The sequence below is a fragment of the Brachionichthys hirsutus genome, unplaced genomic scaffold (genome assembly GCF_040956055.1).
Source record: "Brachionichthys hirsutus isolate HB-005 unplaced genomic scaffold, CSIRO-AGI_Bhir_v1 contig_186, whole genome shotgun sequence".
Lineage (NCBI taxonomy): Eukaryota > Metazoa > Chordata > Actinopteri > Lophiiformes > Brachionichthyidae > Brachionichthys > Brachionichthys hirsutus.
Genome location: NW_027180433.1, coordinates 1 through 17,073, shown reverse-complemented (window position 1 = coordinate 17,073; position 17,073 = coordinate 1). Strand labels below are relative to the sequence as shown.

General features: G+C 42.0%; 1 protein-coding gene across 1 annotated transcript in view; it reads right to left on the bottom strand.

Annotated features, from left to right (window-relative positions):
* LOC137914898 (alpha-ketoglutarate-dependent dioxygenase FTO-like) overlaps positions 1 to 1,638 on the bottom strand; it is a 120,345-nt gene extending 118,707 nt beyond the window's left edge. Inside the window, exon 1 of the mRNA XM_068758385.1 lies at positions 1,411 to 1,638. Coding sequence (XP_068614486.1) covers positions 1,411 to 1,638 — 228 coding nt within the window. The remainder of the gene's footprint in view (positions 1 to 1,410) is intronic.
* Between the last annotated feature and the right edge of the window lie 15,435 nt (positions 1,639 to 17,073).

The following is a 17,073-nucleotide window of genomic DNA, read 5'->3' as shown; positions in this document are numbered from 1 at the left end:
AAATTTTCTCCTTGGTGTCAAAGAAGTTTTACTAATGGTGTCTTGATACAAAAATAAAACAAACACACACGGACACAATGAGACCTGTCTCATTAAGTTAGAAGTATAAATGCGGGAGAGGTGAAACATAGAGCCACAAATCTGTTACACAGCCAGGGAGGAGCTCCGTGCAGCCAAGAGCAATAAGAACCAGAATCCCATTGAAAATAATCAGAATATAGTGGCATCTAATGTTTGCTTTGAAGGGGAAGGTATTCATATGCTCTGCTCTTTATTTCACTTATCAATGCCTCACTCTCTTTCCCCTTGGGCAAGGTTTTTGGGAGCAAAGGCTCCTTGGCTCACATCAGCTGCCTGTGGCTGTCATTGCATGTGTTTAGTTTCACCACGCGTTTCCTATGGCTTAGTGTAGCCCTGCTTTACTCTCAGACGGCATGTGACATGCATTTATCCATCAATTCTGTGCATCCCCTTCTGCCAAATCAAACAATTCTCTGTATATTGCTGATGTCTAACCCAATATCTTTGGACCGTTAAGGAGGCGCGTCCTCTCTGCTGTTTCGCATACGAATCTGACCCGTAGTTTCAAATACTCAATCATTAAAATCTCAGCACTGCTCGCTGAAACATTCAGAGTTTATTTTATTCCTGCATGTACAGACAGCCGCAATACATTTTTAGCAGCCGCGGCAGGAGCCATGTGTATTTTAACGCACTGACCATATGTGGCACCATGACCTCTCTCATAAACAGAGCAGTCTGCACCGTGTGTCTGTTTCACCAGTTTGGAAGAAAAAAAAGAGAAGGGGGTGGTAGAGGGGCAATTTGGGAGGGGTTCTGTTGGGTTTGTTTGAATGGAAGTCATGTTCCTCTTTAAGGAAAGATGGGCAGCACATGAAACTCTACATTTAACTGAGGTTCAGCTCATTATTGTAACAGTTGAGCCAAAGACTGCATCCGTCTGTTTACTAGAAGGTTGACAGAATTGACTTGAGAAGGATTTCCTGTCCTTAAACTGTAAGGCAACATCCGATCCTTCAGGCAGGTCCAAATATACTGGACCATTTCAAATCCAATCCAGCATCCTTTGTGCTTTGTAGTACAGTCTTGGATGCCGAACAGTGGCTTGGTGGAACAATTAGCTTTCCATGGATAAACAGCCCTTTCTCTCCAAAACCGATGATCAGTTTCTGTGTTATGGGGTCTTTGATTGATGTGGGTGGCCAAAAGTTGAATGCTAGTTACTCTAAACGGGCCCTTGGGCCTTCGAGCCCTATCATTGCAACGGCCCCCCTGTGGCGTTCTACCTGCAGGTATCAGGTGTTGTGGGAGTTTTCCTGGGGTTGGCGTGGGGCAGGGTGGGGTGTAATTACACATGCATTTGAAGGAGAGGCTCCTGAGGGGTAATACGGTTTGGAGGATGCTGCCATCTCTGCGGGTGGTCCCTCCCTCCACCTTGACACTGATCTCCCCGTCTCTCTGTCTGCGGCTGCTCTTGCGCGTCGCCCTGGTCCCCCCAGGTCTCCTCCTTTCCCCACGCTTGGACAATCGGATGGGCTTCAGTGGGGGCCTGAAAGTGGCGCCCACCCGAGTTGCTCCAGCCAAATAGGCTCCCAGGGCTGCTTCCAGGCATTTCATCACATTACATCAGATCAAATGCAATAAGCTAATTACAAACAACAGTGGGCATGCAAGCAGTAAGTGCTGAATCAACATAATTGATTTAATCCTCTCAATGCTAAGTGGAAAAACGTATCAACGCCGGGACTAAAATTATAGCCTCGTATTCCAGGACAACATCAACAATTGGATGAATTAAAATATCACATGAAGTCCATTCAAGCAAACCAATCTCTAGTGACACGAGAACATTTTATACAGAAAACACTCGACTAAATGGAATGGGGAGACAGACATGTCGTTTGGGGATTTTAGCATTGTGCTTCGGACACATTTAGACTTTCTTATTTTGGTTGTTCATCTGTTTTCTTTTTGTGAGGAGGGGTGTGTGTGTGTGTGTGTGTGTGTGCACAGGATTCCTCCACTCAATGTGGCTGCAGTGAGTGGGTAAGAAGATGTTTTATGCATGCCTCAATATGCATCTTAAAAGCAAAAGCATTAGCAATGATAGTGAAAATGCAAAGGGTTTTCATCAATGTTTACTTATTCATGATACTCTGAGAAAAGCTACGTGTCTTAGAGCAAATCCATGTTATCATTGGAGAAGCTCCCCCACAGAAGTCATTTTCCACCTGAGGACGTGCACTTTAATGACAGTTTGAGGTGCTGCCTCTGGAATAGCGATACAGACTCCGTGTTCACAACACATGCAATATCAAAGCAGAGGGGAGGAGGGGCGTTCTCCATATATAACTTGTGCCATAAGATAAGGTTATGATTCCTCGCTATCTTACTTTTTAAATTATTATTATGGGATAGTTTTTAAATATATATATATGTAAATGTTTCCACCTCACCAGCCAGCCCATCACCATCCTCAATTTGAGGAAGGCTCGAAACATTTGCCACTTTTCTTTGTAATTCTTAATAGAATTCTCATTTAATTTCTGCATTTTTGCAGATGTAAGCTGTAACTATAACGTTTCAGGGTGTGTTTCTACACTGCAATGAACAGACCCAGGGATTCGTTTTGTGACTGCTGCTTTCGTGGGCACATTTTGAGTGCGTTTATCTATGTCGGAGACTGTAGGAACTAATTTGCTTGTCCCCTTCCCTGTCTTTCTTGCTTTGCAGTGGAAGCCCTTTCGCTGACCCCTCTTATGTCACACAGTGTGCTTGCCCAGCATTGTTTTCCTGGAAGATATCAACTATGGCCTGATCATGAACTGAGAGTCCCCGACCTCACCATTATGAGAGTTTGTAGTACAAGTAAGCCATCTATTGGACAACAATGGAAATAATGTTACTTGCTTCTTCCATCTATCTAAAGTATCTATCTATCTATCGATCTATCTATCTGAGGATTATTGGGTTTATAAAGATTGGATTCCTGAAATGTCCAGATAACAATCCTTTGAACATGCTTTCTGGGCCGCATTATCCTTCCCCCCCCTGCACAAATAACTTCAATTTATCCATAAAACACAATGTCTTTGAATTCTTCCCACTTTATCTGTCTCTAATTTATATTTTTACTGCATGGAATTCAATGTGCTGGAGACACAGCCCATGCATGTACGGGTCTCAAAGGAGAAGAGCTGTGACTTCTTAAGAGGGGAAAAAAAAGAAATTCTCTTTGTTTTCTGCAAAGGGACACGTTGTTCTTAACTGCTTCCATGTGGCCTCAGTCAGTGTGGATCTGAGGAGTGAGGTGGCAACAGATAATAATGCAAATAAAATGCATGGCAGTTAAAGCGACTACGCCAGCTGTGCTGCTTGAAATTGCTCTTCGTCACTCAGCCGGCTGTGTAGGCGTGTGGTTGTTGGAATGGGACGGAGCGGAGCGTGATAAACTTGCAGTCTCACTTATGGAAATGTTTGCATGAGCTCTTGATAGATGAGCGGCACTGTTTGCTGCAGTCTCAAAGAGTTCCCTATGTGTGTCTACCAAGGCCGCAGTAGCAGGTGTCTAATGTGACCGTTTTGGTTATTCAACACATGAGTCCATTATGACTGCTGAGCCGTGAGAAGAATGGGGGAAGGAGGGAGGCTCCTTTAAATGGAATCTTTAATTTCACAGGCCTCTTGATATCCCACCGCAGTTGTGATTGTGTAACAGAAAAGAGGAATCAAGGCTTTTGAGAGCACATTAAGCAGAAAGCAATTAACCAACACACAGTAGTTAATTTTTGTATTAATACTTCAACAGCTGGTGCAGATTGCTTCCTCATTTTTATCTCCGCTCCAGCTGTTCTTCCACCGGCAAGAACATTTAAGAGGATTTGTCTATAATAAAGTGGCTCCGTATATAGATATCGCACTGAGAAACGGAACCTGTAGGGAATGTGGATTTACATATAGAAAAAGTTAGGGAAATGGACATCTTTTCAATACCCCGCTGGTCTTCCTTTCAGCAAGCACCTCCAATGGGAGCTGTTTCAAAGCCCCCTTTTCTTGTCTACAGACTTTTGGCATTGGTGTACATTTCAAAGCCCGTTTCTGACATCCTCTGCAGATGTGCTGCTCGCAGGAACATTTTTTTAATATGGTGAATTGGATACGAAAAGCAAAAACCCATGAACATTTGTTTAATACGCGTGCACATGCCGTGCTAAGTTGAACTGCGTATGCGAGTTTCTCCACTCGTATAAAAGACTAGAAGGCAGATGAAAGTATTAAATCAACAGAGAAAAAAAACGAAGTGTCTTCTTTTATATATTTATCTGGGCAGCAGCTTACCATATTTGAAGGATAATGTGACTTCTCGTTCTGTCGCAAAAAAAACCCCCAAATGTATTCGGTTTTAGATCAGCATTGGCGAGGAAGGCCCGGCCGTGGGGTCTCAGCTGACTGTCAAAACAAACACACCAGGAACAAGTGGAGACAGGCTGCCACTAGTGCCACAGCCATCCCGTCTTCAATCAGCGTAAACCACAAATCACGTATATGCACACAGGCAGTTGCCCCACCATGCCACATGCTTGGTTGATTAGCGAGTGGCTGGTACGGCTGAGTGACACGCCTCGGGCTGAGGAAGGACTGCACTCCTCTGCTTCCATTGTCCCATTCATTCCTCTCTCTCAGATGTCAGGCCCTCGTGATGAAGAGGTAAAGCAGTGTAGTTTGTCAAGTAGTCTGATTTTCTCGAGTCAAGACACTGCGAGGGTCAGAAAAGTCTTGCTTGGCAGGGAAAGTTCTGCCGTTGCATAGCAGTGTGCACGGCGGCATGGCACGGCAAACAGAACCGCCATGATAGGAAGATTTGAAGGATTTATGTGGCAATCCGGAATTGAGAAAGTGCTGTAATGAATTTATACTGCAACTTACCCCCCCCCCCCCAAAAAAAAAAAAAGAATTTCTGCTTCAAGAGAGATGACAGATTTTGGTTATTTGTGTATGGAGATTGATCACACTAATTCCAAAGTGGATAACTGTGTCTTTAAAGCGGTAAGTAATTTAAACCATTGGTGAAAAACGATGAACAAAGGGGAATATCTCATGCTTTTTTCTGCAATCTCAACACATGCCACATTTGTTTTGTTGCTACGATTCCGTACGTAGTGTTAATAACAAGAGTGATGCAGCGGAGGGAAAAGTGCACTCTTGCCACTTTTTGTCGCACAGAAATAATTAGTGGCAAACATTATGAGAGTGCAAGCCATTAAAGTAAGAAATAAGCCTTAATTTATAGCTCTGGTCTGTTTGTCATTTGGCTCGGCTACTGCTTTGTTGTTTAGGCATGTGTGGAATAATTAGGACGCAGTGATTTGTAATGGGACTGTGGATGATGAGGAGGACTGTTCATGATGAGGCGGGGGGTGGAGGGCACTGCGGCCTTTTGCAGCAGTGTCTCCAGATGTGGGAACCACAACCCTGTGTGTCTCCACTTTAAACGCAGTGGGAGAGGAACACAGCCTGTGAAGTTGATGCACCGAGTCCAATGTGTTCTTGCACGTGCTTGTGTGACGGTACCACCATCAGTGTTTCAACTTGTTTGTCGTTTGTGTTTTAGCGCACGTGTGTCGACTGGACTTTTCTTCTTACGACTCGCACTTTGGCAGCAAAGGAGAAAAAAGGGCCGACTGTGAAACATGCAGGGGATGCATATTTTATTTTTGATGCCGTACATGGTTTCACCTCAACAACATTTTTTAAACATTCTTTAATTAACCGAGAGACACACAGATTTGCATCCACTTATATGAGCCAAACCCCTCTCACCTCAGTGTTCAAATGTCATTTGAGTGCCCCTCGCTTCAGCTCATCCGTTCAGCGGGTTGTTTGAGTCATGCTCTTCATCATCTTTCATGCTGCAGCTGAGTGCCGCCCTGGGCCCCTCAGGGTGTCGGAGCATGTGCTTTCCCTATTCCGAGGCCTCACCAGAGCTCCAGGGGACCAGGTGTCCCTTCCTCCACCTTTCTCTTCTTCTCCCGGATGATGCAGCCTGCGCTACTGGCCGGTGGGATGGAAAGAATTAAGGGCCAGCTCCAGCCTCAGTGTGAACCCGTTTGCCCAGCTGCTCGACATGAGATCGAGTAAAGAACCAGGAAGTCAGACGTCAAATCAAAGGCGCAGCGGCATATTTATTTCATTATTTCCTTTGTCGGAAGGAGCCATGCAGTTCCACTGAAGTAAACTTTTTTAAAGTGTAGATTGAATGCCAGTGTGAATGTTAGAGTGGGCGATCAAATGAGTGTGACTTCAAATTGTACTTTCCCAGTGAGTCATCTTGTGGTTGTTTTTGATTCCATTTCATATGTTCGTTTTATTGGGTCTCTCATATACCCACTGGTGTTCCCACATGTTCACTACACTGTTGGTAATAATAGAAAATCACATAGCGTGCCGCCAGCCCAAGCCTGCGACACTGGTTAACATGGCCTCCACTACACACACTCTCACACACACACACACACACACACACACACACACACACACACACACCAAAGTAAGGTGGCCAATAGATGTGTATTTATGTGTTATGTTCTCACAAGTATCCAAAATAAGTCTGGGTGATGTTGCCACTCTCCCAGCCACCCACACAGCTGTGGACAGCTGTTGGGACACGGTGGCCCTCTGTCTCTAATCATAGACCATCACCAACTTTTTCCGTGACTCCCAAGTGTTGCATTAAAGCTTTATAGCACCATATTCACATGCACGTGAGCGTAGGCTTTACATGCTAAAACAATCTACCCTCTTTGTACTCTGTCAGCGGCTCAGACTGTTCTGTCTATATATGCTGCTTTAATTCAGTCAGCATGTCTCCTGACATTCCTGTGATCACCTGTGATACAGCCATAGAGTCACGGGCAGCTGTTGGCCCGAAACAGATGAAATTATGATCATACACAATGCCCGGTCATGAAGAGACGCAAGATCGGCAAGTTAATGTTTTGTTCTAAAAAGCTTTCCTTTGATTTTTCCATTTCAAAGTCTGGTATGGTACAAATGTGCTTGACAGAGATTATGCCACCCCTCCCTCTCTTCCTCCATCTTATACATGCTGCTCACATCACTGAGAATGGAGTTCATCCATAATAACTTGCACATGTCCCACTTTTGTCTTTGCGGTTTTCTTTCAGCTATAAACTGAAGGTGGACATTTTTTTTGGTTGATGTCTAAGACAGGTTTAAATGGATGTAATTTCACGTTAAAGAAATTGTGTGACTCATTAAATGGTGCCGGTTTGCGTGTATGTTGTGGTGGTTGTTGGAGAAGCACGACGTCCCTCTGACTCGCTGTGCTTTTCATGCTTCGCTCAGAAAACAAGACATCTGGCACCCATTCTGGTGAGAAGGCAAGTGCCAGTGCAAAAACGTTAAGAGATGGATCGAAGGCTCTCAACCCGATCTAACATGGAGCGCACGACAACAACAGCCAAACTTTTTGGTGAGCTTCGGGATTTGCTGTACGTGCGTCGTTCAAAACATTCCGCACGATGCAGTGAAACTGATCCTTATATAATTCTTAAGGAAGCATCACACAACCATACAGTCAAGCTCTCAAATCGGTTGTGGTCGGCTTGACGGCTAATTTTTACATTAGAGCGACAAGAGAGGATTTGGTGGAAGCCGTATTGTCACTCCTCCTCAAATGACCCCTAAACCCCCTGATTCTTTTTGAGTCATTCCATCCCACGCTCTCACAGCTTAGCAACAATTGCAAAGAAAGAGGAAAAAAGTGCTCTGGTGGGCATTCCTGCAGTCGTTAGGCCAATTTCAGGCTCCCTCAAATCGTGCATCATCCTTGCTATCGTCTTCTTTGATAAAGATAATTGACCTTTGAGTGTGGCCTTTCATTGTGACCATCCAAACACACACCTGGGCAATAATAATGCTGTTAAATTAGCGCCCCGATACACGGTACCTGGAATAACTTCATCAAGGCCAAATGGTCACCAACACAGATTTCATTTGAAGGGAATAAGTCATTTAAGTGCACAGACAAAGCCTTTACTTCACCTCATGGAAAATGAGAGCACAATGAAAGTGTTTGTATGTCTATTATATTTTAGCTTACAGTAAAAAAAAAAAAAAAGACAAGAATAAACAACCAATAAAAATATCTTAAATTTAACTTTATATAACTAAGACTCTCAGCAGCTCATTTAACTGCCTTTATCCAGCAAAAGCCATTGTTTACTCGTAACATTAGGTTACGGTACATGTTGCTGGAAAAATGCAATAAAGTCCTTCAAAGAACTGTTTGTGTTTTGAATTTTGTAATGTCTGTGAACAGTGCTTGTATAAAATATAATAACCTCTCATAAAATGTGGCTCCAAATTGTTATATTTTTTGATCTTTTAAATTCGCAGAATGGGGGACATTTATATGATTTGGGTATATATCTCCAAGTTTGGGTCAAGAATATTTACTGTCAGTTGTACACACACATGGTCCAGATGCATGTCTGGTCTCTCTGTTCAGGCAATGTCAAACTGAAATTGATTAACCTTCTCCCATAAACAGTTTTAGAGATAATGTGCATCAGACGGGCTTTTGGTACTTGAACTGACATGCTGGATGGAATCTTTTTACCCAGCAGCTTTAAAGAGACATATCAGATACTGTGGGGCCAATAAAAACAAAAAAAAAAGCTTGGAAAAGGGACCGTGCTGCCTTTCGGTTATTTCTCAACACTGTTAAAAAATATATCCTTTGAAGTCTTGAAGTGATAAATTGTAAATCAGAGAGGATTATTCATTCCTAACCTGGGATCTATTACTCTTGAAAGCAATGTGACGACATAGCCAAGACAGAGTATGACTCTCATTTCACATTGTAATTCTGCCGTGCTCTGCACTGACAATCGTGCTATAATCCCAAAGTCGTGTCAACTTTAAATCTAAATGATTTTTTTTTCTGCCATAAACCCATATTTCTTTTCTTTTCTGTGACATCATGTCTGAAATGCACGCAAGCAGATCTCTGTTATGTGATCTATGGCATCATTTCATTCGAATATTAGCTATCTGATTTCAGGATGAAACGGACACATCTTGCATGCGACTCTTTTATGGAAAGATAAAGAGCGTGGGAGGGAGGGGGGGGGGGGGGGGTGTCCATGTCTGACCCTGAGGACGCGGTAACACTGTGGCTTCATAGAGATTTAACAGTTGTCATGAAATCATCAAATTGAGACTGCTGCATCTGGATGTCACACAACAACGCTGGTACATCAGAGCACTAATTTTCTTTTTCAGGTCAAGGAGTAATAACTCATGTCTGATAAACATCTGCATCATAAAATGAAAGACTGGCCTTGCTTGGGTGTCTGTAACACTACAGTGAATGTCACGTATGCAAGGGTTTGTTTTTTTTCCCCAACAAATGACATTTTCTTCAAAGCATACCGCAGCATCTCAGACTAAATACTAAGCCCTTGGTCTGGACTTGTTTTATTAAGGAGAGAAAAGTACAAATAAGTATCCAATCCACTTGATGTAAAAGGACAAAGATGGATTTCTTCGTGGAAATTAATGCGGCTATGACCATGAAATGGACCCTGTTGATTTTTGCCAGATCAATTCTGGCTAAACACGTTTAACTTGGAATGAGTGTGACTGTAGAAGTCGATAAGATCCCTTAAACAACACTTTGCTGAATGAGGACTACGATGCAGCAGACATGAACTTATTCGTGCCTCGTGTCTGTTCCCTTAAATGGTAGACAAGATTTAAAAAGCTTTGCACGCCAAGTGCTAATCAATAGCATCCTCACTTCTGTTTAATCAGACACTAATATTTTGTATCTGTTTGTTTGTTCCTCAGATATGTTGCTGCATGCAAATGATTTATTTGGCCCTGAGCTTTTTCTTTGGTTGGAGTCAGCATTCTGCGCTGTTAGCAGTCTCTGCGGGATTTTTAAATGATTTTTGAAAGTTGGAACATTAATTCATTGCTGAACAGAAAACATTTCTTTCTTTAGTTCACTGGAATGAAAGTGTGCCTCTGCAGCTGGCCGAATCTATTGCTTTACCAATAGAAAACCCAAACTCCAATTATGCCTATGGTTAGAGTATTGAGATCACAGAGGTTTTCCGCTCGTGCACCTATTCTCTAAATGTCGCTATTCATTGTTACGGCAAAACAAACAAACAGACAGAAACCACTGCTGAACGAACCAGAGATAACAATGGGTTAGCGTCATATGAGTGAGTCCTCCGGCCTGAATAATGCACATCAATGGATTAGTGGTCAGCCTTGGAAAACACACATGTGCTGAAAGTAATGGCTCTGGAGCAGAGAAGGACGTTTGGCACATGCAGCAGCCGTGTGGTTGTTTGCACCGCAGGCCTCTTTGATCACATGAGCTCAGGTGTGACAGGGTACCGGCTGAAGCTGACGCTGGATGGGCCCATAGGGTGTCAGCAAGAGCGTGAGAAAGGGCACATGCTATGGCGTAAAGATCAACAGACCAAAGGGCTGCAACATTTACCCAAAAACGTTCAGAGGCACACGGAACAGAGGACTCATTTAAAACTAAATGGGTCTGGAAAGGGGCGTCACTTTTCATGGAAAAGTTGTTATCTATTAAAGCAAAGGTTGATGGGAGGATGTGCGCACCTGTACTTAAACTGATGCATGCTCACATACCTCACAAAATGTTATTATCCATCCATTTTTTTGTTGATGAGACATCTTCTCATCCACAGCCGCTTTGCGGGTCACGGGAGTTGCTAGCTAGAGCCTATCCCAGCTTGCATGTTCTCTCCGTGTCTGCGCGGGTTCTCTCCGGGTTCTCCGACCTCCTCCCGCCACCAAAAACATGCAAATGAGGTGAATTACACTATATTGTCCATAGGTGTGAGTGTGAATGATTGCCTGTTTGTGTGTGGCCCTGCGATGAACTGGCGGCTTGTCCAGGGTGTACCGCACCTCTTGCCCATTGACTGCTGGGATAGGCTCCAGCGCGACCCGGTAACGGACAAAGCGGTCAGGAAGATGAATGAATGAATTGATTCATTTCAGAACAGGGCTGATATATCATGATTTCAGTTTTCATGTTGTTTCTAGTCTTTAAATTCCAGTGATAAACACAACTGCAGCACTTCTACGGTCACCTTGCCTTGCACATCTTCTCCATCTGCACATCATTAAAGTGTGACTATAAAGTCAATGGCAGTCCTCACACGGTGGTTAAACTCCCATATCTTCATTATGAGTCAGAATCATATTGGAGCGCATCAGTAATGTTCAGTGTTTAATTTGTTTTCCAGTTTCTAACTTTCATTATATTGCCCATATTCGCTGTTATAAATTAGTTCAGGGGAAAATGAGATCAGGGTTCCATTTCTGTGTCTGAACAATTCCTGTCCTCCGACGTTCTCCCTGGTGGTTACATGATTCACCATAAAGAAACATTGATAAGCATAAAGTGAGTTAACAGGACGAGCCAGGCGTATTCTGGTCAGTCTCACTGCCTGAATCATTTCCAAGTGATTTGCTTCCATGAAGAAAGTTCAGCAGGCACTTTAAGCACAGTCATCATCGCAAGTAAACCTGGGAAACCAACGTAGTCTGTATTTATACATAAGCCCATTGTTTCTTAAGGTGTATCAAAAGTTACATTGTCAGCATTTATTTACTTATTAGCCTTTTATTTTTGATAAAACAACTGGAAAATGAGATATGAAATGGGGAGAAGGCACATGCATATCGACTCAGCTTGTAATGTGTCTCTGGTTTGGGTACTGTGACATTTCTTTTAATGAACCTGCATGTTTGAAGCTGCAACCTGTGGCGTAAACGTCACTCCCCTTTCTTTACCATTGCTGATTTTTGCAGTAGATTGTTATGATGCATGCCTGACCTCTCGGGCTGCTTTAGAATAGTTATAAATGGAACTTGTCTGAACAACCTGAGCCCATCTCATCTTTCTAATTCCATCAACTTACATAAACTAACCAGGTTTTTTTTTATGCTTTTCATCTTGTTCTTTATGGAACGTAGCTGATCTAGGTGCTTTGCTGTGGCTATAACTATAACTATAATTCAGGGGTAGTTGTGTTGAAGGATGGATGTGACACTGATCTACGTGTGAACATTTCCAGGTGGATCGTGACTTATAAAGCGGAGATTCTGTGCGGTTGTGTGAGGGCTTTATAAATCTGATGATTTTGTGTGCACATGTGTAAAATTTTAGAAGGGACCCTCCACACTGTTTTATTAAGCAGATGCGTGGTCAGCTAGAATAAGAACATCATTTTCAGAGTTAACAAATCCTTGGTGGTCCACATGGACTCTAAGTGATAAGATCAGACAGCACAAAGACAACAGGAAACCGAGGATATTACAATGGAATTTGCATCTGACATTAAATTATAATGATGCAGTGAGTTTCAACCTTGGCTTTGTCTAAATTAATAGCATTCACAAGAATCATTTTGCAGAAAGACTTGCTGTGTACGTCTTTAAGCAACCACTATCAAGGATGATTACCCCAGCATCAATGTTCCCAGGGCTGATTGCATCTCGCACAGCAGCTGTCATTGTTTTGACCCTTTCATCAGCAGTGATCAGCTAAGCTCCAGAGGAGCCAAATAAGCTGTGGTACGAAAACACGGAGCCATTGTCAACTCAGCAAATTCACAGATCGTCTGGTAACCCGTCTTAAGGGCTTTCAATAAATCAGTCCGTGCAAGGATTTATGAAAATGACTGAGAGAATCCAAAGGTCACAGGCGGTTTAATTTGATACTTGGCAGTAAATCCTCTAATTGTTTCTCAATGTGCCTTTACAGTTGTACAACAATAACCACAAGAATACTAGCTTGCATATCTGGATGCATAAAAAAACAAAATATATTTTTTATTTGCTGTCTGCTTGACACACCTACGTTTAATAAAATATTGCATTTGATTTTTCCCTATAAACCTCGTCTGCAAAATAGGAAATTAGCCTGTTATGCGATGCTTAACGAGTTGCATGTTTTTTTGCACGAGCTTGCCTTTCTAAAATCCAAGAGAAGCCTTGCTGCCATTTTGGCATGATTTGGCGGGCTGTGTTTCCGTCGTGGGCTCTATTATTTCTTATGGGCTAATTAAGACATTAACCATTATAGAAATTCCTCCACAGTCTTGGTGGAGTTTCGAACATAGTCTTTTGAGTTGTTCCAACTCCCCCCACTGCCTGAGGAAGCCCGGGTCTGAGGTTTTCTCCTACTAAAGCTGCAAGTTCTGGAGCAGAGGCTGGAATTAGCAACCATCGTAACCTTCCTGAGCCCATCAGCACCCAGCAAACACAAGAAGTTGAGGATTCAGACAAATAAAAGATTGAGATATTTTCTTTCTTTTTTTTACATATCTTGAACAGCGAAGCCTTCTCATTATGTTTCCAGGTTTCAGTTCGCCATGGCTGGAGGTTTCTAACACTGTCATTTGCAGGAAGACTTTACAAAGGTCAGTGTCTGTGTATTTTTCAACCCAGCACAGCTCACTCCTCGGCTGGATAATAAGGGCCATCGCCTTGGTAGATTCTAGAGAAACATTTTGGTGTCAGCAAATGTCGCAGATTAATGGCATATAAGTGTAATTTATCAGCATGTTTATGCTGCCGATTTAGTCGGGCATTTTTATGCCTCAGTGTAGCAGGGATGCTGTGTCAGTTCATAATGACAATGTCACTTGCAATAACCAACAGATTTGATATTTGTGGCATCATCTCACGCAGCAGCTCTGCAGTTTGTGAAGTGTGACTAATTTATGACTGTAATTTACTGTACTCTCTTTAGGATAGATTTTCAAATGACTATGCTACCCCATGCAGGAGAAAAAAGAGAATAGACAGCACTCTAAGAAGGACAATAAAAAGAAATATATTTATTATTACTTTACTATTCTTGGATTGCATGTACATACTGTCCTCGTGTATGGCTGCATTGAAAACTGCATGCAATTTGTAATCGGAACTGCACCAACATGGAATGCGTTGGACCAAGATTTAAAGGAGGCCGGTTCAAAAGCCACTGGCTGCATTAAATCGAAGGCGACAGCTCTGTTCCTGCACATGCACAATTGTAACATGCACATGAAGATACTGTAATCCTCAAAAATATGAGGGATTGAATTTATCCAGCTCTCACATCATGTCTGTGAGAGAAGAAACACTTTTATGGCAGCAGTAAAAGAAGCTGGCTGAACTTCTCCGTTTGATCCTCACAGGGAGTCGAAGCGAGGGTAACACTTTAATCAATTCAATACCTTTTTTTTTTTTTGCATGGACTTAACGGCACCATCACAAAATTAATGTAAGACTAATTCTGTCTTTCATCCCAGTTCCCTTGAAGACTCTGAATAGTAATAAGACAATCTGATGGCTGAACAGAGAGAGAGAGGATCTACCATATCATGTAAACAATTGTCAATGCAATAAAATAGTCAAAGCTTCAGCTTGTTCCATAATATTGCAAACGTATTTGTTTTTAATGATGTAACCATTTTGCTATTGGATTATAAAAGCAGTCCCGCTCCTGGCAAGTGACCATAGAGGAGCTTGATAACAGAGCTAGATTTAATAGAGCTTCTCTCAGCAGAGAATTTCTACGCCAGTTTATTCATGAGGTGTGCATTCCCTTTTGCTGCTGTCATTGCTGGCGACGCATGTTTCATATGGATGACTGCCACTGTATCAGAACCAGACCGCTCTGACAATTATCACTTTCTAAAACTAGCAGCGTATGTTTTCCTTCAATGGAAAAAAATCTAAATAATATATATATAAAAAAAAAAAAAACAGGAACACAAAAGAAGAACAAAGTCAGGAAATAAAATCTTCAGAGAGGAAAAAATATGAAGTGAGCAAAACAAGCAGCAAATCTTTACTTTTCTTTGACTTTCATCAACAAACTGTTTAATTTAAATTCTGTTGCCAGATTTGATTGACAGGTCATCAGGTGTTTTTTCATGGATCTTATCATTTTCAGTAAATGTGTGCACAAAAATAGCTTGCCTTTCTAAAACGGGAAAAGAGGGCATGATTTGTTTTTACTGCCAATCTCGTAAACAACAGCATTTGTATGTTTTCCAGTAATGACAATGTCGTACAGAAAGAGCCTCGGACGGGTGTCTGGGCTGCAGCCCTGAAGGCCACAGGCTGACAGATACATGAATGAAAACATGGCTGTGCAGGAGCCTCACCAGGACATTCAGCCACATAGCCGTAGCATAGCATATACATAGCATAACCTTAGAGGGATTATATAATCTGATGACAGACATTCAAAAATATGTTTTAATTAACATTGTCATGACAGAAGAGCAATGAACAGCACCGCAGAAATATCTGCAGAGGCAGATAACATAAAACCAAGGAGGTTGCCCAAGTGATCCAGCATGTGAGCAAGAAAGCAGAATAAATAAAGAATACATTGTGAAGACTGTAAATCCACCTGTCGCTGACCGGGGGGGATAATTAAATTAAAAAATAGGAATATAATCTTACCAATAAATTTTATATTATGCACTTGTAATAACTATTAAACAAACACCAATATCTACTCACCATTAGTTGTGGTCTCAATAACTCATAAAAAAGTTTTTTTTGTTTCATAAATTCCACAATCTTGTCTTTTAATTCAGGGTTCTTGGTCTTTATGTGCCGACGCAGCTTTGAACCCTTCATTGGCTCGTTAACGAAGCTAATCAGCTGTAGCTAAATGCGTGTTTTGAGTATGACTCCTGGTTTGTCTGTTAAAAGAAGTTTTCTTTTCTAAATTAGTTATTCTTTCTGTGCGGCCTGGTAATTTACCCCCCACGGCCCGGTGGTTGGGGACCACTGTGTTAAATAACACCATGTCATGCATATGCACACAAGTTGAAAAAAACTAAGTTAAACACTATCAGAATAGAAAAAAGTCAGCGTACCTTCAATCTTAAAACTTGCTACGATCGATACCTCGCAATGTGTTAACAACTGGCGGTGTTGAATCTTTTGAAACACGTCTTTCTTGACATTAATTGCATAGATAAAGCGTCTTATGATGGTAGACGTGTCAAAGCTTCCTCTGAGACGCTGAGAAAGCACATTGAGCCACTGCGGCCCGATGCGGCGTGTACCTGCGTCAAAAATACTCGACGCATCTTCCCGATCACTTCACAAGAGAAAGCTCTGCACAGCAGTGAGATTTCAAAGAGTTACACCGTGAGCTGTGATAGTACACACAAGCGCCCGTGTAAGTGATGAATACTTACAAAGAGGCCCTCAGCGTCCCAGGAGATGTCCTCATCTTCACGTAGAGAGGTAACGCAGAGGACAAACTGCACTAAATACTGCAGCTATTGCTCTAATATATATTTATAGCATTTCACTTGTATTTTCAAAAGTTTAAAATCCTATCTAAGCCTGCTAAATATCTTTGATCTCCCTCTGAACATAGCATGAGAAGATAATTATGTTTACTTTTTTCTGCCTATTGATATATACACAGGATTCCTTATGAATACAAGATACACTATCAAAGAGAAGTCTGTTCCTACAAGGAAGCTTTGGGACTGCACTCTCTAGTCTCCAATTTGTCAGTGTGATATTTATATTTGCTTTCATATCTTCATTCGCATCTGATGGCTTCTGGTCCAGCAAACAAGACAACCCAAAGAAAGCTAATAGATCACTTCACAGATGAGTTTTCTGTTTATTTCTTCATTGCTGTCTCTGTTTCCTCTTCTTCTCATATGGGATGATAATGATTCACTCGTTGGTCGCGGATTCAAGTCAAAGTTGTTTATGAAAAGCAGAGCTGTGAATATCTGATCTATTCACTCTGTAAACTTTCAGTTTTAACCGCTTGATCTGTTGCTTTTCCTGCTTGAGGATAAAAAACATTACCGAGCCGTGACACATTTTTCCACACCCTTTAATAATGGAAGAAAAACAAAAGAGTCACACGGGCCACTTTACTGGACTGAATGAAGTTGCTCTATCTCTGACAGCGGATCAGTCGTGCTCCTTCTC